This window comes from Syngnathus leptorhynchus, chromosome 1, assembly GCF_054491065.1.
Source record: "Syngnathus leptorhynchus isolate UIUO chromosome 1, UIUO_Slep, whole genome shotgun sequence".
Taxonomy (NCBI): Eukaryota; Metazoa; Chordata; class Actinopteri; order Syngnathiformes; family Syngnathidae; genus Syngnathus; species Syngnathus leptorhynchus.
This window is the reverse complement of record NC_141195.1, coordinates 24,538,196-24,563,316: the sequence shown is the minus strand read 5'-3', so window position 1 is coordinate 24,563,316 and position 25,121 is coordinate 24,538,196. Positions and strand designations below refer to the sequence as shown.

Genomic DNA, 25,121 nt, shown 5'->3' with positions numbered 1-25,121 from the left:
TGTCTACTTTCACGTGCCTTAAAAAAAAAAAAAGTATGAAAAAAGTTTTTTTTGTTCATTTCTGGTTTTCATGATAGCATATTTCCTGTAGAGCTAGGTTCAAAAAATGATTCATCTAATGTGACTTCTCATGTCACCTGATTTCATATCAAAACACCATGGCGGGGGCACAGAATGTCTGTCTGTCTGTCTGTCTGTCTGTGTGTCTGTCTGTGTCCGTCCTTTCTGTCTGTCTGTCCGTCCGTCCGTCTCTCTCTCCCCGTCTGCCCGCCCGTCTGTCCTCCCCACTGTCCGTTGGTCTTGTCTGTCTGTCTATCGGTCTCTGTCCGTCCGTCCGTGCTTCCGTCTACCTGTCCGTCCGTCCATCTGTCTATCTCTCTATCTGTTTCCGGCAGGTGCAGTTTGGGCCGAGTAGCGCCACTTTCCAATGGGGTGGCCTGCTTTCATTTCTTCTCTTATTTCTTGAGCTTTATCCGAAGGTGCTGGAATAACAATATGTTTCACTCTTATCCTTTCTTTGGCATCGCGCTCGCTTGTTGACGTCAACGGACCTCGCCGTTGAAAGAAGGAATCGTCTTCCAGCTCGTTGGACACATCTCTTTTTTTTTTTTTTATCCTCACTTTATAGCGCTGCCAATCATAACTCCAATCCTCACCTCCTCCCGCTCTGCTGACAGACGGCTTAATAGAATTTAATAAGGCCCATTTGCATGTCAGCCTTTTAGAGGTTCCGCAAGAAAGAAAGGCAATGGGAGGGACCCCGGTCGGTGCTGTGAAAAGAGAGAAAATGGAGAAAGGGAGGAAATATGGAAGGAAAGAAAGATGGCATGAACACAATGATTCAAGGACCCGCTTTATTTTTCATCAAATAATACTTAGAGGCTGCTTAAAAAAAGATTGACTTTGTTTGTCTTCCACTGACACTTTTAATTTCATCAACTTCCTCATGCGCTTGCAGTGGCTTCCCGAATGTTCCATTGTGTAAAAAAAAAAAAATGCAGTCGTTTTAGATACAGATAGAAATCCCAAGTACCGTATTTTCCGCACTATAAGGCGCACTTAAAAACCTAGAATTTTCTCAAAAGCAGACCTTATAGTCGGGTGCGCCTTATATATGGACCAAATTCCAAAATTTAAACTGTCCCGAAGCATTGTGTCATGAAATCAATCAGAAGTGGCCCGCTGAAGACCATGAATCATGAATCAAAAAGACTATGGATCATTATTTTGGGATGATAAAGTAATTTGTTGCATTTGAAGTTGAAATAAAAAAGATAAAATGGAGAATGATTTCATTTGGATTAAAAATCTGACATGATGCATTAATGGTGCGCCTTATAGTCCGGTGCGCCTTATATAAGGACAACGTTTTAAAATGGGCCATTCATTGAAGGTGCACCTTATAGTCCGGTGCGCCTAATAGTCCAGAAAATACGGTAACTTGAAAAAGGTTGAGAACCAACAGTTGTGTTCAACAAATCTTTCACGTGGAAACATACTGACCTCGCTCCAGTCGAGCACTCAAATGTCGATGTACAACAACAACAAAGAATGAAAATTCCGATGATCGGTTCACATGGAGTCCCGGATATGGAACACGCAGTAGACACCTTGAAACTTTTCACTCGATGGAAAAGCTGCAGAAGAATCTCCAAAGCGCATACTTGTGTAACAGGCTCAGGCAGACAAATCATGTTAAAGACTAATTGACAAGCACTTTAAACAAGTCCTAATTAGTGCATGGCTGGTAATAATTGGCCAGGCAGTCTGAGCGCTAATTAGCATTCGAAAGAAAAAGAAAAGAGCCTGCAGTGTGCCTTAGTGTGTGGATAGATGATCTCCACGGGGGGGCACTGATGAAGTCTCTACTTTAAAAAAAAAAACACACAAGGGGTGGAGGGAGAATTGAGGCCAGCAATGGGGGGATCTTTTGTCATGGCGCATGGTCTGCGGGTGGCCTTCTGCAGGGGAGGGGGTTTGGGCCACGGCAGGTGGATATGTGTGTGTGTGTGTGTGTGTGTGTGTGTGTGCTGAACTTATGCTTTATAGAACTAATTGATTGTGCAGCCTCTTTGTATCCTGAAGCCCAAGCCAATTCATCTAGTTTTTTTTTGTTGAAAATGACAAACATTGGTAATAGCTTTCCCACCTGCTGCAGGGACGCTAACCCTTTTCTAAAAGTTCTCCACTCAGATCATCTTAGCACACTACAAACTAATGGTAGCAGTTCAAAAGTACACGAACGGAAGAACTTCCCCTCCGTGTATTCCGTAATTGTCGGTTAATTCAATGAACTATTCAGTGGATTTGCTAAATTATGAGCAATTGTCCCCTAACGAGCCTTAACGAGGTCTTGATTAATCGCTCCGACCACGCAGTGGCAACAATGATCCTTCAATTAGTGCTGAAGAAGATCCCTACGTTGGATGGCCAAAGTGTCTCGTAAGGAAGATTCAGGAAAGAAAAAAAAAAACCGAAATAATCAGTGGTGTGACGGGTCACCCTAGAAAAATCTCATTTGTTCGTCTGTTGGAAGATTCCCTCCGTTTACTGCTTTAGCATGGTAAGGTCCGGAAAGGCCAAAAGTGAGGTGTGGAAGAAGAATTTCGATTTCCTCGGCCTCTGCAGCCTCGTCGGACAGATAACCGTTGCTCCGCCCCTTTGTGAACACACGGATGCACACACAGAACAGAGAGACCAAGGTGGCTGACATTTGTGCAGTGTCGAGCGTGGACATTTCTCGCGGCCAATCACCCAGAATGAAAGGGGGAGCAGGAGATAAGGCCTTTTGTCTCCGACCTGACAATGTCCTTGTGATGCTGCCTGCCACGGGAGCCCATTCAGTGTGGCATTCACGTATACGCAGATAGATGTGTGTTATGACGGAGCCAAACCCCTTGGCCAAATCATGAAGATGAAGTCGTCACCTTGGGCGACCGGGCCTTCTGCCATGCAGCCCCCACACTGTGGAACTCCCTCCCCGACCACCTAAGAGCACCCCAATCCACTGACTCTTTCAAAACCGGACTTAAAACTCACTTCTTTAATTTGGCATTTCTGTAATTCCTGTTTTTATATCCTGGTTGTCGTCCAGTTGTTTTATACTTGTCCTTGCTTTTTATTCTTGTTTTTACTTGCCATGTAGCACTTTGAGATTCCTCCGAATATAAAGTGCGTTATAAATATAATTTATTATTATTATTATTATTGTCACCTCACTACAGGCTACGTCTTTAAAATTTCAACATATACCGTATTGGCCCGAATATAAGACGACCACCTCTTTTTTCAAGACTCAAGTTTGAAAAAACCTGGCCGATCTTCGACCCGCTTTTCCCCAGATTGTCGCTACGTTTCTCCATTTTCTGTTATCTCTTATTTTCTTTCCGCTATTTTTTATTTTTCTTCTTCGTGCTACCGCTATTTTTTCGTGACAGGGGTTCACTTTGGCGTGGGGAGTTTGCTATAAAGATATCTGGCGCCATCTAGCGTTGTGAATGGGTATGATGATGTCAGACGACCCCCCCACTTCTTATTTCAATTTCGCCTTATATTCGGGCCAATACGGTATATTTAGCCTGGCATCAAGAATGGCCAAATCTGTCAAATTGCACTTTGAGGCCTTTCGACGAGGAACTTGCGCAAGGAGCATAAAATGCGAGGCTATCTTGATAATAGCTGCAGCGCCACTTAAGCTAGCGTTGGAGTAATTGGTGCTCCAAAAAATTCTTAATAGCATCATATAGCCGGAATTGAGCTTTTAAGAGGGCTATCTTTCCTTCTCTCCTGCACGCAATCACGCACGCATACGAGAAATATGTTCTATGGCTTGGAGTCTTCTTGAAATCCCCAAGTGTATTGGGACAGCACATGCGCTAATGATCATCTATAAGTGCTGGACTGCTAACTTGCTGCAGATAGGGACTAATGCACTGGCAAGATAATGGTGAGGAGGATGGGGGGGGAAGATTATCCACCTATTACATGCAGACACCATGTGTAGGGGAAGCGGCAGAAAAGGGAATGAGACGTCAAAGAAGAGGAAGATGGACGGGTTCAAAGTTGATGCTGTCGAAACTTTTAGTATTTCCGTGGTGACACGTGCCATGTTCATCCACCAGAAAGGTTGTGACTCATATCTGAGTAATTCTCCACTAAAGGTAAATGTTTTTTTTTTTTTGGGTTGAAATCTCTGCAGAGTGGCATTTTATTTGTACCAGTGGCTGTCTAATGCTAATAAACAGTTTCCATTGCAATGTGGCATTATTTGTTATTGTGTCTTATTGTGTTTGCGTGGACAAACAAGCCTTTTAATGCAAGCTCGGATTGTGCTTAGTTGCTGGCTATTATGTAGAACAAGGCTCCATTTGATGTCAGCACGCCTTTTATCTTCAAATGACACCATTTAAATGTCATTAGCGCGCGTTGGTTGGTGTGCATGTGTGTCTTTGTCTTCCCGACAAGAAATTATTCACATTCACACTCTGACGCTATAAAAAAAAAAAAATGTTCATGTACAGTTGATGAAAAATTCGTGATCATCTATTACCCGTATTTCTCGACATTTAGACGTCAGCTCCGCCTTGGAGGTTCAGAGCGCAAACCACTGAGCTAAAAATCGGTGGAACACCGATTAGCACGTCCGCCTTACAGTTCGGAGGGTTCGATTCGATTCGAGAGTTTGCATGTTCTCCCTGTGCCTGTGTGGGTTTTCTCCGGTTTCCTCCAACATCCCAAAAAACAAACATGGTCGGTTGTCTTCAAGTGCAGTGGTGTGACCTTGGCCCAAAGAAAGCCATTCCAATCTCCCTGTTGGAGTGTCAGGCGTGCTCCGGGGCGGCCTGTTACTAACTCTACTGTAATTCAGCAATTTCTTCTCGGCAGTAGCGAATGACAAGGCCACTCTCTTTTACTGTCGCATTGTAATTTGCTTGTTTTGCAATCCGTCATGGAGCTGACACACTGCCAGTCTGCCCCCCCTTTCTGTCTCTCTCTGTCCCTCTCTCTCTCTCTCTCTCTCCGCCAGGAGTGTAAAAAACGAGATGGACGGGAAACCTTGGCATTCCTCTGACTCGAAGTGCGTTGATTATGTATTAAATGTAAATATCCCTTGCCTTTTTGCATATCTTGTGACGTGAAAAGGGTCCATGAATGCAGACACACTTGTGAGTATGTGAAAAGAAGCCCACCGTTCAAACCTCTGCGTTGTCCCGTCTCTACGGCAACTGGGGCCCCCCGAGTTCCCTCTCGCTGGCTGTGCCATTGAACTCCCCAGCCCCCAGTGAGAGACAATAGACAAGGACCTGGTGCTGGTAATTTCTTATCACCAAATCCCATTAGGCTCCAGCTTTTTTCATTAACGCACACAAAAGTAAAGTGCTTCCTTCGTCCTTACTGTGTGGCTGCTTTGGCTGTAGCATGACTGCACATGAATGCTTTTTTTTTTTTTTTTTCAACACAAAATGTCATTAGCGAATCATTTGAAAATACTTGCGCATACTGAAACAGTTGGGCCTCGATATTATCGATTGATTCGCAATGTAAAGTATTTTTGACATTTTGGCATCCAAATAGGCAAAGGATAGGAAATGGCAGAATGCTGCTTGAAATCATTTGCTTTGGAAAACTTTTTCTCAAAATCTAGACCAATTTAATCTATTTTGTATCCAACATTGTGTGAATGATACTATTCATCTCTTTCCTTTTTTTTTGAGAGAGAGAGAAATCGTCAAGATGATCGTTGTCTTCACAGAAATGAATAAATCAAATGATTAAAGGTCAGTTGAGGAACTTGGTTATTCCAGAAGTCCTTTGTATAATCATTACGCAAGACGTAAGTCTCAGTATACATTTTTTTTGGGTGACTTTTACGCGAGAGGGAGCGGAAACATCACTAAATTCATCTCGCCAAAACTTTATGGCCAAAATGTTACAAGTGCATTTGTGTCCCTCCATGTCAACATAACACAGCATGAACAAGCAGAATTAGTTCATGTTCAAAATAAAAAGCAGATGATTCCAAAATGGAAGCCTGGCTCTGTGCATGCAAGTGAACAGGACCATTTTGTATGAAATGGCACTTTGACAGTAGGTGGGTCTGACATGTAACCCTACTTGTGTATTTTTTAAGTGTTTGAGTGTGTGCATATTTGCACTTGCTTCTTGATTGACAGACAAAAGGCCTAATGGCTCCTCCATTCAGGCAGCCAAACAGCTCCAAAGGAAGTATTGACCCAAAAGCACGGTAATCCTCCTCTAGCTAACATGGCAATTTCATGTAATACCTGCAATAACACACATTTGTCAAAAGGCGCATCTGATTTTCAAAAGCAAGCTCTTCGACTAAAAGGGATTTGTCATACCTTTCTTCTTATTGCTCAATACTTTTAAGAATCCCAAAATGGACTTCATTCCGGGGACTCTGATGCTTTTCATTTTTTGCCGAGCTTGTTTTCTAAAGGAGTTGGTGCGCATGAAGGAGCAAGAGTTATTCCTTGTTTGTGTTGGGCTTCACACACAAGCCACGGTAGAGAAACAACCTTTGGAAAATGTCTCATCTAAACATACATTAGATGAGAATACTTGTGAGTGTTTTCACCCTAAACGTCTTATTACTTGCTGCAGTGTGATGTTAGATTGTATGGAACAGCGGTCCGTGGGTCATTTAGTACCGGTCCGCACAAAAAAAAAAAAAAGTGGAATTTTCTGCAATTCCAGCGACCAAAACAAAGCTCTGGAGCAGATACTTAATGGTGAGTTTTATTTTGATTCGCTTTGTATTTGTTTTTAATGCCGGTTGTATTATATTATTTCATGGTATTTATATATTTATTATAAATGTATTATTTATTTATATATTTATGCACTTTGTATTTGCTTTTTATGCCAGTCGTATCATTTTATTTCATCATATGTATAGATTTATTATCAATGTATGATTTATTGATATATTGATATAAAGGCTGCTATGTGGAAAATATTTTCTGACACGTCATTGGTCGGTGGTGCCCAAAAAAAGGTTGGGGACCGCTGTACGTTGATATTGTTACAGCTTTGCGTGCGTGCGTGTGTGTGGCATCAATCTGCATATCTGCATATTAGCACTGGACCATTCCTTTAATTTCCGATTGTGAGCGATAAGCATCGACTCTTCTTGGCCCCTTTGTGGTTTTGTGTGTGCGTGTGTGTGTGCGTGTCACCCCGGTGATGACAAACGCCTGCGACATTTGGCCGATTGACAGCAAAGCAAAGGGGCTTCAGACTTCACTTCCACTGACACTCTAAGTGCAAATAAATGGCCGGTGTATTGATCACTCATAAGTATGATTCGAATCGCCATCTCCAATCTGATTGGCTCATCTTTCAACGTTTTACAAAGAGGTGTGGACAGGAGAGTTTGACAGACAATGAGTCCCAAATCTCACTATGAGACATTCCTTGACATCCAGCGATATTTGGAAAAGATGGCTGCTGACCTGAAGAACACAAGACTGGAAAGATGACTTCACAAACTTAGCCCTCACACTGTCAAACCGCCCCTGTGTCAATTGTTGAGACCTTCAAGTACCTGGGAATTACAGTCTCTCAGGACCTCAAGTGGCTTACACACGCTAAAGAACCAGCAGAGGATCTCATTTCTGCACAGCTATTGGGGCAGCTAGACAGCAGCCACGGAATTACTTGTGTGTTTTCCCTATCAAAGCTTTATTTCGAAACGAATGATGTAAGATGAATTTGGAGCCATGCTGGCATTCTTCCCAGCCACCCTCTTTCCCCCTCATGCTCGGTCTCCATGCCACATTGTGGCCGTGTCTTTTGCTTTTTATCTCGTCACCCAGAGCAACCTCTCTATCTTATTGTCCTGCCACCTCGATCTTTCTCTTTTGTGGCTCTGATGAGGGTCACAAGGTCAGCCAGGGGAGGGGAAGGGGGCTTGTCATTAGCTGGGGCTGTGTATATGGATGTGTGCAGGTGAAGTGTGTACTTGTGTAGACCTACACGAGGTAACAAGAGCTTTTAATGATCCATGTGAGGAGATGGGAGCAAAAGAAGAGCAGCATCTCTCTCTCTCTCTCTCTCTCTCTGAATTTTGAACCTCATCAAAATATCAAACATCAACTCAGACACTACCACCAATGTACTCCTAAAAAGTGTCACTGTTCTCCGTGCTACTTATCCGCTAGCAACATGCTACTTGTGTGGCTAAACAAGTTCCCGAGACACTCGTGCTAGGAAAACTTGCAATGATTTTGAGGTTGTTGTTTTTTTAGAAGAGTTTCTGCGTGCTCCCCTCTTCTCTATGATATCATGTAAGGTGGTAATCTTTTCTTCGTCTTGGCCTTAAGACACAGGTGTCAAACTCAAGGCCCGGGGCCAGATATGGCCCACCGCATCATTTTCTGTGGCCCGCAAAGACAAATTGTGCATTAAATTGATGTCATACTAAAATTACAAATTGTCTTCACTTTTAAAAAGCATCTTTTTCAAATATTTGAAAGGTTTCCACTCGTCTGATTTGAAAAAAAATAAATATTGTATATAATATTTATTTATCATCGGTCATTTATTTGGGTTGACAGTCATAATGGCCCTTCGAGGGAAACTATGACTACAACGCAGCCCACGAAAAAAACGAGTTTGACACCCCTGCCTTAAGACAATAACGTGTTTGAATGAGGGTTCGTCTTTCCAGTACGGTGATGTGACACAACCAATAAATGAAAAGGTCGACGTCAAGCACGACAGCGGACCACGTGACGCGGAAACACCGGCGATCACACGGAGCGTCCAGTATGTTTTTTTTTTTTTTTTTTGCAGACTGCCTTCTGTTGCTTTCCATGCTGACTAGCGTTTCTCTCTTGGGTGCTGTCAAAAAATGCTGACTCTGCTCCACTCGTAAACAAGCACCAGGCACTTTTGATACTCTTCTGCTATTCACTCACACAAAAAAATATAGGTTCATCAATTTCTACAATGATTTAGGTGTCGGTGTCATATTTGTGAATGAAATCTCATCAGAGTGGCCAAATTGTCTCGATCAAATAAACCAAAGAGATCACCTACGCCGTGAATTAGGCCTCCTTTCACTCCGTCTGCTTTTTTTTGGGGACAGCGTGGCTCAGTGAACGAGTCGTCGACTTCCAACCCGGTGGTTGCTCCTGATGGTACACTACCGTTCAAAAGTTTCGGGTCACCCAGACAATTTAGTCTTTTTTTGTGCTGAGATGTGCCTGGGGGTGCGGGAGGAACGCTCCGTTTTACAATGTTTCTACACCAAGAGATCACCATAAGAAGATAAGCTAGTCATAAAAGACACTAGGCTTGTGCTGGGCTTTTTTTGTTTCCGTGTTGGTGCCCCGAGCGTGTGTATTTACATCCATGAGTAGGCGTGTATCAATGAGACTATTTGTTCAGCTTTGCCTGCTTTCTCAAGGTTGCCTCATCAAAAATAAAGAGTTTGCCAGAGGGGAATAGAATCCATACAACAACAAAAAAAAAACTCTCCCATCTTGAGTGGAATTGATGAACAGATTGCTGTTTACAGTACAAGTGAAGCCAGTGACATGTAAACACCATAATCTGATCCTGTTTGAAATGAGTTGGACTATTTCATTCAAAAAAAAACAAAAAAACAAATTCTTGTTGCATGTACCATATTTTTCCGACTACAAGATTTGAACCCAGCGGTTTGCAGAGCTTATCTGGATTTTTCATGATACCATATCAAATGATCAATAATCAAATCAGCAATAAAATGAATGATGTCGTCTAAAGTGCAAATGTAAACATTTTTGCTAGATTTGTTTGTCAAATGCTGCTGCAGATCTTTCTTTTTCAAATGTTGCTTCAATAACTGTTGCAGTTGAGAGCTTCCATTTTGCAAAATAGTTGAACCAAATAAAAAGTGCCAAACAATAAACCAATAAAGTATGCATCCATGTAAATAATAACTACAATAGTGACTGGGAAGTGGGCACCATTGGAAGCCATCTACGGCCTCCCGAATCATATGCGTTAATAATAATAATAATAATAATAATAATAATAATAATCATTAATAATATTAATGATATTAATATCAAATAATTATTATCATTATTTTTATTCATATGCGTTAAGTGATCAAGTGGGACATTTTTCTTAGCATAGAGCAGAAGAAGCTATTTTGAGTGGCTCAAAGCCTTTCCCAAATCATTGCCACATACTTATAAGCACAGAATTGCCAAATTAAAAAAAATCAAGATTCATAGTATCGTGATTATTCTGCCCAAGAACGATTCCCAAACATCTCAAAGGGGGCGGTGCCTCAAACTGTCGCACTTCTTTCATTCCTGGTTCTGTCTGAATAGGAAAGGCATAAAGGTTTTTTTTTTTTTTTTTTTTCCTCCACCCTGTCATACTAGGCAACTGCCAGTGGCCTCCATGTTGACACAGCTGCCACAATGGTAGCTAAAGGCCTCCCATTGTGACAGTAACCCCGTGCCCGGTGGAGTCCCGGCAGGGTTATCCAGTGCGTAGTCGCCAGCACTTCAATATCAGCTTGCATGTATAAGACTAAGCTGCATTGTTCAGCATGGACAATAGGAAATCACACTTTGAAAGTCATTTTCCAAAAGGAGGCGAAGCCAATCCAGATGTATTGTTTCTTTTTGGCTGAGCGGCCTGCCCCTCCCAAAGCTCGTGTTTCATTCATAGCCATTATACGTACAGACAAATTAAATAAAAGCGAGTACGCCGAGCGTTTCGCTGACATTCGCCGGCGGCATTCGGCTTCGGGAGGATCTCTTTGGAGCACTCGTTGAAAGATGCTCGTAGCTTCTCTTATTGGAGCTTCAAACGACACATGTGAAGCAACAGATGGGAATTTGGTGGAGTTAGCGCTTAGCTCTTTTTTTTGTTTGTTTTTTTTCTTCTTCCGCAAATCTCGAGCAGGTATGGCGAAGAATGAAGGTACGTCGCTACTCTTGAAACACAGAGGCCTTACCTGTGCGTGTTCTGGAACGATCTGCCGTATTTAAATTTTGAGCAGTAACCGCCTCTTCAATGAATGATTGATTACTCAGCGTGTTTCATCCAATTGACTTCTTCTTCACTCGTTTACCTAAAGACGACTTGTGCTTGGATTTAATTTTCACCCAAGTTTCTCAAATCATCTCTTGTCAAATACTGTGAGCAGTCCAGTGACATGTTAAAGAGGTGTGACAAAGCACAGGTGGGACTGAAAAAAAAAAAAAGGTTACTGATGGGATGGAGAAAAGGGCAGTTGGAGGGGTGCCACTCTTTGAAAGCAGGGGATCTTGGCTGAGAGCTTGACCCCATTTAGGATGAGTGCGAGAACTCTGGAGCAACTCAGACAAGTGGGGACCAGGGGGTGGCCACTCCTCAGTCCTGCACTTAAAGGCCCTCTGCAGGAAGTCCTCATTCTTCCTCTTTGGCAGCAGCAGCAGTGGTAGAAGCAAAATGCCTCATTTAGCACATGGGAGGAAGGGCAGGATGTATTCAGGGGATTGGGAGGGAGGGGGACCCCCATCCCACCCCCATCCTCCTATAAGGGGGGTGGGGGGTGTAACATCAAAAATAAGAGGTAAATGTCAAGCATTCAAGTTATTTTTTGTTTATTTATGTGTGCAAACCTTGTCATCCGATCACTGTGTGACATTTGACAAGGGAATCTTAGCGACTGTATTTTTGCCACATCCCTCAAATGATCGCCCAAACCTACGAAAGACTTACGAATGTGATTTTGTACAGGGATGGTTGATACACATGAAAAATTCAAACCATATTGGTAACTTTTATGATAAAGGATGCCTGGAGTTACTTGAAGTTGAAAGCTAATGGAAATAATCAAAATGTTAATATCAAATAAAAAAAATGAAACAACCATATTGTATTGTAAATGTGATAATAATCACATATTGAACTGCTCAAGTTGTCAGTCTCATGTCATTTTATTTTTTAATCTCATAGGCGCTTGAATTGATGATTCTGCTGTCCCCACCAGGAGATTATTGAATACAATTCAAATTTCACAGCACGTGATGTGACTTGACACAAGGGCATGCTGCCGCCATTCAAATGACAAATGAGATGGCAGTGTAAAAAAATGTGGCTCTTTGAATTTCTAAAACACAAATACTTTCATATTTGATCCACCTTGACCCTTCCCACTCAGGATGTGTGAAGGTTGCTGCGTCTATACTTCAAAATAAGCGGACACACAGGTCAGCGCTGGAACCTCGCTCTGTGTGTGTGTGTGTGTGTGTGCGTGTGTGTGTGCTCGTCCAGTCCAGTTGAGCTGCAGAAGTTGACAGCTTGCTATGACAGAGAGTCAAAATACAACTCGTCTAATGCACAGCAGATATTTCTTTGAAGTGGATTCTTATTAACACCTGATTGATCAGTTAACCGATTGTCTCCAGCACGTTCCCTGCCTAAAGTCAGCTCTGGAGAATTTGGGATATTTCCAGTGATAATGGGACAAATATGTGATACACAATGTCCATTGCTTGGGTAAAGCACAAAAGCACAACGACTATATGTGCGTAACACTGATACTCGTAAATCGGTTTATTTTCATCTTTGACAGAAATGTGTGGACGGCCTTCAGAGGCCTGCAACATTTTGCATATGCCTAAATTCAATCAATCACCGTTTTTATAATAATAATAATAATAATAATTTGCATGATATGATGATATTTTTGGGAAGAGTAAAATGTCAGATTGAGCAATTTTGGTAGGATTTCCAATGTTTATAACAGATGCCAGTTATTTTATGGTTGCGTGTGTGCACGCGCGAGCGAGCGCGCGCGTTCTTGCCTGTTGGTGCTTGCGTGTGTGAAATATCTTTCTCTCTTGTTCACCACAGAGCACCGAAAGGAAACAAAAGAGCGCTATGAATGACTGGCACGTGCTCTGCGCCGTCCGTCCGTGCGTGCGTGCGTGCGTCCGTCAGTCAAACGTTTCCTAGCAACAGACAACAGTTTGGCACCTGTGGCTCGGAATGGTAGAGCAGAGCCTGATGCTGAAATTTCCAACATTCAATTTACAGCGCTCGGTTGTTGATGAATAACAGAAGTCATCAAATTCTCAAACTGACGATTTTTAATCTACGAAATCTTCATTTCACCCAAAACTCCAGCTTTCACCCAAAATGATAACGTCCAACCTGTCATGGTTTTGAACAGTGGAATGAGTCTAAATCATGTTTGCAGAAGTCATCAAATGTACAGTTTTATTTCTATCCAGATATCGCCACATAGTTGCACGCACGCGCAGGCAGCCACTGTGACGTCACCAGAAGCCCCCGGTCCGCGCATACAAATGATGTTCCCGCTCCACCCTCTCCATTCGCTCGCCTCTGCTCATTTAGTGGCAGTCTGCAGCGCATGCGGCCCAGGCACGCTCCACCACCACCACCACCAAGTTTGGCCAGCCAGCGCAGCTCGGAGCAAAGTGGCGCAGCGCAGAGCAGAGCAGCGCACGCATGCATGCTGGGCTCCTGGCTGTCTTCTTCCAGACGGATGACAAGAAAAAGTCCAACACGTGGAAGTAAGGAGAAAGTTTCCCTCTGAGACCGCGACTGCACTTTATCGCTCTCCAGCGGGTGGGGTGGGGTGGGGCGGGGCGGGGGAGACGAGGTGAAGGGTGAATGTTTCGGCGCGTCTGAGGGATTCGGCCAAGACAAGGTGAATGTACAGCATCATGATGGAGACCGATTTGCACTCCCCCGTGGTGCAGCATACCAACCCGTCCAACCCCGGGGGGCATGGCGGCGGCGGAACCAAAGTCCCCCAGGAGCGAATCAAGAGACCCATGAACGCTTTCATGGTGTGGTCGCGTGGCCAGCGACGCAAGATGGCTCAGGAGAACCCCAAGATGCACAACTCGGAGATCAGCAAGCGGCTGGGGGCCGAGTGGAAGGTGATGACCGAGGCCGATAAGCGGCCCTTCATCGACGAGGCCAAGCGGCTGCGGGCCATGCACATGAAGGAGCACCCGGACTACAAGTACCGGCCGCGGAGGAAGACCAAGACGTTGCTGAAAAAGGACAAATACTCGCTCGCCGGTGGCCTACTCGGCAACGCGGCGGGTATTGGCGGCGGTGGCGGCGGCGGACAGCGCTTGGAGAGCCCCGGCGGGGGGCCCCTGGGCTCCAGTGCGGGCATGTACACGGCGCACGTCAACGGTTGGCCGAACGGCACTTACTCTGGACAGGTGGCCGCCGCGGCTGCGGCTGCTCACGCCATGATGCAGGAGGCGCAGCTGGCTTACACGCAACACCCTCACCCGCACACGCACCAGCACTCGCATCCACACAACCCGCAAGCCGTGCACAGGTACGACATGAGCGCCTTATCTTACAGCCCCATCTCGAACTCGCAGAGTTACATGAGCGCCTCCCCGCCGGTCTACGGGGGCATCACGGGCTTCACGCACCAGCACCACAGCGCCGGCGTGTCACCGGTGTCGGGAGCGCTCGGGGGAACTCTGGGGCCCCTGGTGAAGTCGGAGCCGAGCGCGAGCCCCCCGGTCTCCACCACGCGTCAGTCGTGCCCCTCGGGGGATCTGCGGGACATGATCAGCATGTACTTGCCCACCGGGGACGCGGCGAGTGACTCGTCCGTGCAGGGGCGTCTGCATGTGCTCCACACGCAGCACTACACGGGGAGCAGCGCCCACGTGAACGGGACGGTACCCCTGACGCACATTTAAATTGAGCGGTTCAATGTTTTAGAAGCACCAAATAATCCAAGGGGTAGTGGGCCGCTACCGGTCGCGCGTAAACTAAGGCGTTTATAGCCATGAAAATGCAATCACCTTGAACAAAGTTTTTTTTTTTTTTTCCCCCCCCTGCTCCCCAAATCTTTTCTTCTTTTGTTTGGCCAAGCGACAGAACGCTCACGCTAATTTATTTGTGCTCTCGGTAACAGTGGTTGCCAAAATCTTTGCACGGTTTAAATGATAATCCTCCAGGTCTGCTGCATTATAAGAGTTTTTGGACGCTTTTGTGGAATTTTAGGCGCTGGCTGTTTAGTAGCTAAACGAAAAGGCGTACAAATCGTGTTCTGAAGAAGAAGAAAAAAAAAAAAAACACTTTCCAGGGAGCAATATCAATTGATTTAATCCTTGTACTCAGTCGGTGCGGATTTGATTTTGTTGTTGTAAACGTGGTTTAAAGTGAATAAATATGCCTATTAAAAGCGCGTTATGCAACCGTATTGTCAGGAGGAGAAACTCGATTTTTCCATCTTAATTTCCAAAGTATTTTTCACACCATTGGGTTATTTATTTTTGCCACAAAATGGAAGTGGATTTTTTCTTTATTCTCTTGTATATATATATATATATATATATATATATATATATATATATATATATATATATATATATATATATATATATATATATATATATATATATATATATATATATATATATATATATGACCAAAGTTAATTGGGTAATAACATTTTCTTATCCATGTAAGATTCTTTTGTATTTTACATTTGAAGACATGCAGTTTTCATGTCATCATTATTATAATTCATGTCATGATTCTTCTGGTTTTTATAACATTTACTGGCACTTAAAATGTCACAAATTTGCCGTCTGATATTTCTTTCTTCATTCTCTTGTATGCACAATAAAAGACACGTGCAAGTTGAGCGCATTCCCATAAAGCTTTGCTTTCTATATTTACTTCAACCGAACAGCTGAGCCATTGATACAAATGTATTAATTATTTCCAGAATATATTTAAATGCAAAATGTTTATTTTTCGGAGCTTTAATCGGAGCATTGCAAGCATGGCCTTGGGCCAGCTCTTTAGTTCCGTTCGCATTTCTTAATGGTAAAATGAGTTGGGAGTCCTCGCTCCCACTGACGTCATAACCTCAGCAATCTGAATTTAAGGAAGAAATCGGTGTCATCAATTGCTAATTGAGCAGAGAGAGTTAGGATGAGGCAAAGTTGACAAGTGTTTGATCGATCTCTATGCGAAAGAGCGCTAAGCGGGGTCTTCGGGAATGATGGGTGGGGGGGGGGGGCAGGACGCCTGTTCTTTATCCACTAACTCCCCGCCGCCGCCGAGATTTTCTGACAACAATATAGTGACCTACATTTCCTTGAGCAACAAACAAATAGCGCTTCTTAGGCGATTGGCTCATTCTGGGACTGGCCTTGTACTTTTTTTTTTTTTTCCCGGGAATTTTTTGGGGAAACAACCCCCTCTATAAATGTTTATTTATTTATAAGTCATCTGTTGTGGTTGCTATCAGATTTAATGACCGAATCCATTTCTATTGCGTATCAATGCTGCATGGTTGATCTCTATTAATAAATGTGATTCTATTCATCTTTTTCTCATTATTCAAGAAAAACATTTGCACTGCACAGTTTCATTGATGATTACTTTTCATAGCAAATTTGACGATTTATTATTTGTACCCAATCAATTGGAAAAAAAAAATGGGTACTTATTTAATAATGAATTATTTAGAATTGTTTCATCAAAAATCAGGAAATAGCACAAGGCTGTACTGTAAAAAAATTAGGGAGGCATGATCATTTTAAAATGATTAGCTGAGTATTTTCTTAAAGTGTTAAAAAAAACTGAGCAGCTCAGTCACCAGATGAAAGTGAGGAAGTTTTAGCGTCTGTGTTGTCATAACGCCATAGCAATTCATACAAACTTTCAGTTTCAGCACAGCAAATAATTGCAATCATTGAGAATTGCAATTCTATGCAAAATGTCACACTTTGTGTCTAAATGAAGGTTTTGAAAACTGCAAATCAATTCAAAACAGGCTAAAAGACTATTCTGATCAAAATCATGAAACTTGATCGGGAACAAATAATTTTCCTTTTATCAATGCGTTTGGTGATCACCTGGTACGTCCCAAGACTCAGCTACTTTGCAGATGTTTCCCTCCCTGCTCTGTGATTTCTTTGCTGCGCACTTTCAGGGACTTCTGGTGTCAGCCCTTGCAAGTAAGTCAGGCTATCAGTTCTCTTTCTGCCTAAACTTTTGGAATTATGCCCTTGTTTTCACTCCCCCCTCCCACACACACTTACTGTACCATTACCGCTCTGCGGGAACCCAAAGACAAAACCAAGAAATCCATTTCTATATTGATGCACTTAATTCAAACGTGTTCCAACTTGCATGGTTGAACTTTGAGTTGACAAATAAAATCAAGTTGGGCAACTATATTTACGGCCTATTTGGTGATTCAAGTTTTAAAATATGAAGTATACAATAATCCCTCCTTTATCACGGTTAATTGGTTCCAAGACCATTCGCTATATGTGAAAATCGGTAAAGTAGTGTTGTCACCCTCTCATTTTTAACATACATCAATTTTTGGTGGATCAATAAGTGTATATTAAACCATATAAGTGCATTATGTTATCATTAGAACATTAAATAATAGCTTCAAGAATGTAAATACTATATTAATACGTAGACATAATATAATGTGTAAATAATATAAATATAAATATGATACGCGCGTGTGTGTGTGAGACATATGTATATGTAGCTAAAGTATACATACTGTAAATATGTTTTTAGAACTCTTATTATCATAACAACTTTATATAATTATTTTGTATTTGTGAATTCTTGATTTTTTTTTTTATTTAGGAAAATATCAGCGATGTACTGCGGCCACGATAAACAAACCGCGATGTAGCGAGGGATTCCGGTATACCACATTTGTTTGCCTGAAAAAAACTTAAGGTTGAAGTAGCACCTATGGCCCTACACTTGTCTCATGACAAACATGATTCAAATGTTTACCAGCTTCCTCGTACATTTTCAGTGATGTCATCAAATGGCGTCAGGCAACTCTTCCCACTCAGCGTAGGATTCCTATATGGACCATGCATGTTCTTCCTGTCCTAAACATGGATAATCGTCATCAGTTTATCACTCCTATACATATTCCCCCCCCTTTCTCCTCCTATAAATGCCTTCAACTCCGTGGTTGGACGCCGTCCTGTCACGGGAGATTACGGGGGGGCCGATTGCACAAGACCGAATGTGGCGCGGGGAGATTAGCGGGCCCGCCATTGAAAATAGCAACGGGGCAGACAAATTCTTCATGAGGGGGCCTTATCGTGCAATTACACGTTGACACGTTTTAACCATTTTCCAGCCTCCTAATCCAAGAACCCCCCCTCCTCCCCATCCCGCAACCTGCTTGTAACTATTGGAGCTGTTGGCTGCCTGACTTCCTCCCTCCCTCCATGACACACTTGCCTCAGTCTCTGTTGTCTTTCAAAACGGCATGAACATTTTCAACATCACCATCAGAATGCACCATCAGAGAAGCTCCCAGTAATCACTCCATTTGTTTCAAACTCGCTAAACCGGCCGGGTAGTTGCAGCCGCCTTGACGGGGTTTAACCAAGTCACTAAACATCAAATGGAGTGCAGCGAATGTTGTTCCAACACGTTGTTCTATTCAATTAGAGCCTGTCATGACAATCAATTAGGGAGCCCCCCCCCTCCCTAAATCTCCCCAGGGGGCCTATAATCATCTTGCACCATCTGCTTACATGGGCACTGGGGAGTGAGTTACTGATGAGCCAAAACCATGATGAATTGCAAAATAATTATTAATACCACATTGAGTGTGGATGGAAATGACAAAGGAATGACTGAAAGCAGAAGTTATGGACGGCATGAAGAATCAAGTGACTGGGGAAGTTTGAGCAGAGCCATATGGCCAGTTCTGAGAGGGTGTGCACACTTATGCAACCGTATGATCTTATTTTTCATGCACTAAGATGAGTAGAGTGTGACTCACTTCAATATATTGGTTAGCTTTGTTCTATTTACAGATCTTTACATTTTGCATGATGGTGAGTGACAAATTATGCGGCTTAGATTTTTTGGACTCATTATTTTGTTTCCTTATATTGCTCAGGTGACAGTCTAATTGTTGTTGGCACATTTCATTTCTTTCAATACATTGAACAATAATTATAATTTTCACAATTTGTCAGCAAGATGCAAAAGGAGAAATAAGGTCTTGTCATGAAATGAATTGTTATCCCTCACAGGGGTGCTTGCAGTCACTGACACTAAGATGAAAAAGCTCACCAGTTATTAATGCATGAAATTGACAGAATTTTAAATACAAAATCCATTTAGGTTGCTTTTTATTTCATAAAAATAATGTGAGCTGGTGACTTACGTTTGAGTTGACCCACCATTTATTATCAAGTTCATTGAAGCAAGCTGGAGGATAAGTCTAGGATAGAAAATTGACCCATTTTTTTTTTTTTTTTTTCCATCTCAGGTGGCGGCCATTTTGCCACATGACATAGATAGAGATATCTATATACGGTTCTTTACCGAAGTAGATAAATTGCCTGTGCTGCAAATGCACGCCACTTAGTATTATTTTCTCCAATGGCCGACGTCAATGAGAAACTACGATACTCAAAGTAGAAATTAGCTATAGTAAAGGTGCAAACAAGCCTACTTCCAAATTTTTTTTTAATATTGCAGTGACGGGCGAGCTCAAAGCCACCTTTAAGTGCAGGAGCAATTACCTGCAACGACATTTCCCTGATGGCTTAAGACAGCTCAGAGAGAAGCACGGGGGGGGGGGGGGGGGGGGAAAGAGAAATCTTGCATAATTATCACAGCAACTCAGGCTCAGGCTAATCACTGGAGTTAAAAGGTCCCCTGCCAGCCCGAAGGCCAGTCAACCACCACAGTGGCGGGGAACTGTGTCACTTACAGACCGCAGGTGACCTCTCTGCGACCTCCCATCGCCTTGGCCGTCATAAACACAGCTCAATTAGTGACAATCACCGCTGAGTGCACGACAATTTGCTGCTGTTTGACATGCAATGTGTGTGTGTGTGTGTGGGGAATGTGTTTGTATATGTTAAAAGTAGTCCAACAAAAAAAAGGTTGATTATTGGGTTGAGAACATGAGATGATCTATTACAGTGATCCCTCGCTACTTCGCGTTTCGTTTATCGAGGCTTCACTACATCGTGGATTTTTTTTTTCCAAATTAAAAAAAAAACAAAAACATTTAAATGTCAAAATAAAACTTCTAAATTGAGGAAACGTGTCTAAGCTTTAGGACAATGTAGTATTGCTTCAAATGTTCGTTTACATTCCTTTAGAAGTCCGTTTTCGCGTGTTAGCACGATCGCGAATTAGTATCTTTCCGCTAACTCGTTAGCCTGCTCAGTACTTCTTGTTGGTGACCGTACTTCACGGATTTTACTTATCGCGGGTGTTTTTTTTTTGGGAACCAATTATCCGCGATAAACGAGGGAGTACTGTATTTGGTATTTTAAGCTTTGGGTGGTTTAAGGTTACAAATAAGCCTTTGGTAGCCACCGTATAGTGTCGTTATGCACACCACCATTTTAATCAATAGGTGACTAGGTTGCGTGCAAAGGACGGAACTTTGTTTTTTTCACCTGGTCAGAGGAGATTTTATAATTTAGCATGCAGCTTCCACATTCTCAAACATCCATCCACTCGACTGGCTGTCCATAAGTGGATCAGTGAGGTGGGTGGGTGGGTGTGTGTGGGAATCTTCAGCCAAGCTATCACTAACAAGCATGCCCGTCTCTCGCTCCTTTTTATACATCAAATCCCTCTACTCCATGCCAGAGATTAGCATATTGTTTTACCAAAACAGTACTCAAACACACACACACACACACACACACACACACACACACAATGACAGCATGATACAATTGCGTGTGACCTCGCAATATTTCCCTAAGGCCAATCGTGATCGGCCCTTCTGACATCCCTCACCCAGACACAAAAATAATGTTAAAAAAAATGATAGGTGTCAAACTCAAGGCCCAGGGGCCAGATATGGCCCGCCGCATTCTTTTATGTGGCATGCATCTTTTTAAAGATTTGATTTATTCCATCAGTTTGTTCTCACTGGTCGAAATCGTTGTACTGTGTCGGGATGGTTTTTGATGGCCATCTTGTCATGGCGTCCAAAGTGTTTCCATTCTCAAGCAGTTGATGTTTATTCATTACAGTCATACAAATGCAATGAGCGTCAGTCAAGCTGAGCTGAGCCTACAAATCTCAAATGTTTCAAAATGGTGGACAAATACCGATCATGTGACCAAAACGTATTGACTGTATATCTGCATTTGAAGGCACTCCAAAGCGTGATTTGATGGATTGATGGATTGATTGATTGATTGATTTGGGCGGGCAACGGGCAGTGCCAAAAATAATGTATTCACTGGAACAAAAATAAAGCAAATAATCATCAAGTAACCTCTGAAAAAAAATGAGCAAGATGCAAAAAAGGCACACGAGGAAACAAGAATATGACGAAATGTAATGTAGACAAACAGATGGTGATGACGGATGAGCTCGGACAAGTATCGGGAGGTTGTGAAGTCACGTTGTGCTTTGTTGATCGTGACGAGCTTCTATTTGATGCCCAATTGTAACTTGGCGCAGCTAGTTGTTGCAACACAAACTTTTTGAAGCAGAAAAGAAAACGATGGAGACGGCGAGTGATGCGGCACGGTAGGAAGAGGCTAGCCGTGCGCAAACACAATGGAAGCATCCGTCCTTTAACTGCCGGGGTCTTATCATCCCACCACAGAGACGCTCAAAACGCTTTAAAAAACACATTTGAAGATGTATTAGTGCATCCCAGAAACCACTTTCTGCCAATAGGGGGGCTGTTGTGCATGTTTCTTTCGTGTGTGTGTGTGCTTGGCTCCCACCAAATTCTTTAAGTGAGCGTTGCTAAGGTGCTTTAGGCATGGGATTAGCTAGAGGCTCATCGCGCATTCCATGACTGATTAAAAGGTACAAAGAGAAAAGTGTCAGACAAACAGGAAGTTGGAATGAAAACATCAAAGAAAGAAAGAAAGAAAGAAAACAGCAGAGGGCATCAAGGCCACGAGGAGGACGAGAGAAAAATATGATCGATAAATGTGGAAACGAGGGGCAGAGGTGAGGAAAGGGATGAGGGGGATGAAAAAGAGGAGGCGGGTGAGATGCAGAAGAAGCTTGCAGATGGTTGCATCAGCATCTTCACCCATGGCGAGATGGAGAGAATAAGCCACATAATCAAGCGTGGAAAAAATGAAGAAAGTGTCCAGGACGTCACCTTGCCACTGTGAGGCTTGGAAAGCCTTCAGAGCGTCCCACTTGGAGGAGATGCCCATGACTCAATTCTTTGATATTAACCCTGTTTATTTTGCTCAGCTGTCAATCAGCCCAATATACATCCAGATAAATTCTATTCGTGCCACGAACAGGTTTTTACATATTTTTCAGCAAAGAGGACTATGAAAAAAAAAAACGTCCATCCATATCATGACTTTATATTGTTTTGAATTTGTTGTTTTTAAAGCTCAGAGAACTTGATCTTGAAATTGTTTTAACTGCAACTTCTGTTTGTCCTCTTTTGATGTTCTTTTTGTATCTTGTAGATTTTAGAAAATAACTTTTTGTGGCATCACGATTGAAATATTTGTGTTTTCTTTCTCCTTCAAGTTAAATTTCTGGTTTTCTGGAAGGAAATGGTGCTTCATTGATTGTCTCTGTGTGTCTCACTTTAAACACACACTTTGGTTCCTTGACCAGTAAAGATCTGAACAGTAGCTATCGTCTAATGCAGATCAATGGTGCAGATGAGAACTGGTGGCAGCGATGAAAAGAACAGACAAGGTTTGATCGACTGAAGCTTTGACCTCTCAGACATTTACAGGTCCACCCATCCACGCTTCTCCACTGTCCTCCCCATGCGGCCGCCGGGCCGATAAGTTAGAGGCGAAGACTAAAAGCTCTTGCGGGGTGCGTGACAATAGGAGGCCACGAAAGTGCTCGCTCGCTCGTTTTCCTCTCTCTCTCTCTCTCTCTCTCTCTCTCTCTCTCTCTCTCTCTCTCTCTCTCTCTCTCTCTCTCTCTCTCTCTCTCTCTCTCTCTCTCTCTCTCTCTCTCTCTCTCTCTCTCTCTCTCTCTCTCTCTCTCTCTCTCTCTCCCTTTCCTTCGCCACGGGAAGACATTATGGAAGTGAGTCACCGTAGAAGCATCGTCTTTGACCTGGTCGGACAGCATGCTTTCTTTCTTTCTTTCTTTCTTTCTTTCTTTCTTTCTTTCTTTCTTTCTTTCTTTCTTTCTTTCTTTCTTTCTTTCTTTCTTTCTTTCTTTCTTTCTTCACCACGGCCTTGAGCGTGAACACAAACCGAATGAGTCGACATCCGTCGAACACGGCCGAGGTGGCCTCGCAACATGGCAACATAACCTGGGACCACAATATTTCCAGAACATTGAAAAATACGTGTAATCACTCAGACTAGGATCATTCCGCAACATTCTAATTCCATTGTTGGATCTGATACTAATTAACTCACGAACTGAACTACTTTCCTTTGAGCCTGTCTTCTGGAGAAAGAGCAGAAAATAGAACATTCGCACAAATAGCTGGGTTTTGTAGCAAAGAGCTGAGAAGAAATTACAAAAAAAAAAATATGCAAACAGATAAATTTGTGCAGATGAATTAGTGAAAAGGCAAAATTGCAAGTGAGGCACGTGGCTCGCTTGCCAAGGTGGCAAAACAGATGAGACCGACAACGTTCTTCATTTATTGTGCTTGTGTCCTTGCCCCTTTACGCCATTCTTCAAGTTGATCTGGCATTTACAAAGACGTCAAGAAATTCTGCTCAGGAATCCACACAAAGAATCCAAACTATTGATCAACTTGGCCATTGTACAAAAGAAATGTTTCAAGCTGACCTTTTTTGCCTTTGACTTATTTGCGGCTTGATGAGAACGCACTTGCAACCAAATACATAATTACCAAGCTAGCAATCTAGCGTGAAAAGGTTAATGTCTGATTATAGTTCAGCGACAGCCTCCCAAGTTGCATATCAATGTGTCTCCAAACATCCATCCACAAGCTACACACAATGATCAGGCCAAAATTCAGGTTACTTGGATTTACTTTCAATGTATTCTGAGCCACTTATGAGTTACTTGACCATATTGTTCACTCAAACCACAGGCCAGTCATTTTCAAAGTGCACAAAGAAAAGTATAATAATTTACAATAGCGTTGTTTTTTTTTTTTCCACTTACTATGCATGTTGCTTCGTGCGACTTGTGGCATTCTTTCCTCTTCAAATCTGGTTTGTATTCCGTTGCTGCTACTTGAAGCAATTCTTTTTGATAGAATTGGTTTTAGTTTGTCGTTTTCAGGAGACAAGATTTCAACAAGGTCACTTTGAAATGATTGTATGGCTTTTCTTTTTTAGCGCGTGCAATGTTCCAAGCCAGTTGATACGATGCAAAGCGTGACAGTCTCTGAGTGCTTCGTCATTTTGGGGGAAAAAACTGGAAATGTTTTTCTGTCTGACTTTTCAAAGTATCCAACTTGAGCTTGCAAAAATGTCCTTATCGATGTTAGCGTGAGCTGAAGATTTGAAGCTTTGAAATGCGCTAATGACGTCTGACATATCGCTTGCCATTACGTTCAAAAAAAAAAAATCAACTTTCCCATTCTGTTAAAAACATCCTGGGTTGATATTTTCATTTAGTTGTGCATTTTTTCCTTGCGAAATTGACACTAATTGTTGACTCCAATGGGTTTGCCCCATGTGGAATTTCACCTCATGCGCATGCGCGTTTGACGGAAATACCGAAATGTAAAAAAACAAATAACAAGCACAAATGTTGATATGAGCGTAAAAGAGCCGCGAGTTGACCTAGTATCGATTGTTCTCACTGAACTGCGCTCTCAGCTTTCAGATGAAAAAACTCAGATTGTCTGCTATGGTATCTGAGTCCATTGTGTGTCAAGACAGTGAAGATGTGGCAATCTTAAACAAAAAACACATTTCTGCACAATTTCCCTTGTTTGAGAGGCGCTGTCAAGGCCGAGGAACCTGACAAACTATAAAGGAGACGTTTTCTTCTTGTTGAAAATAAATCTAAAAGACAAACTTTGAAAGAATCCAGCAGACTATTTTTTTTTCTTCCCCTGCTGGCGCTTGCATACCGTGGCAAGCTTCAACTCATCATTTTTTTTTATGCAAGGTCAAGAGGATGATGGCTATGAAAGAAAACAAGAGTCACAAAATATT

General features: G+C 42.6%; 1 protein-coding gene across 1 annotated transcript; it reads left to right on the top strand.

Annotated features, from left to right (window-relative positions):
- The first annotated feature begins 13,694 nt into the window (after positions 1 to 13,694).
- sox1b (SRY-box transcription factor 1b) lies at positions 13,695 to 14,717 on the top strand. The gene has a single exon (XM_085906715.1). The coding sequence runs from the start codon at positions 13,695 to 13,697 to the stop codon at positions 14,715 to 14,717; it is 1,023 nt and encodes a 340-aa protein (XP_085762841.1).
- Positions 14,718 to 25,121: the final 10,404 nt, after the last annotated feature.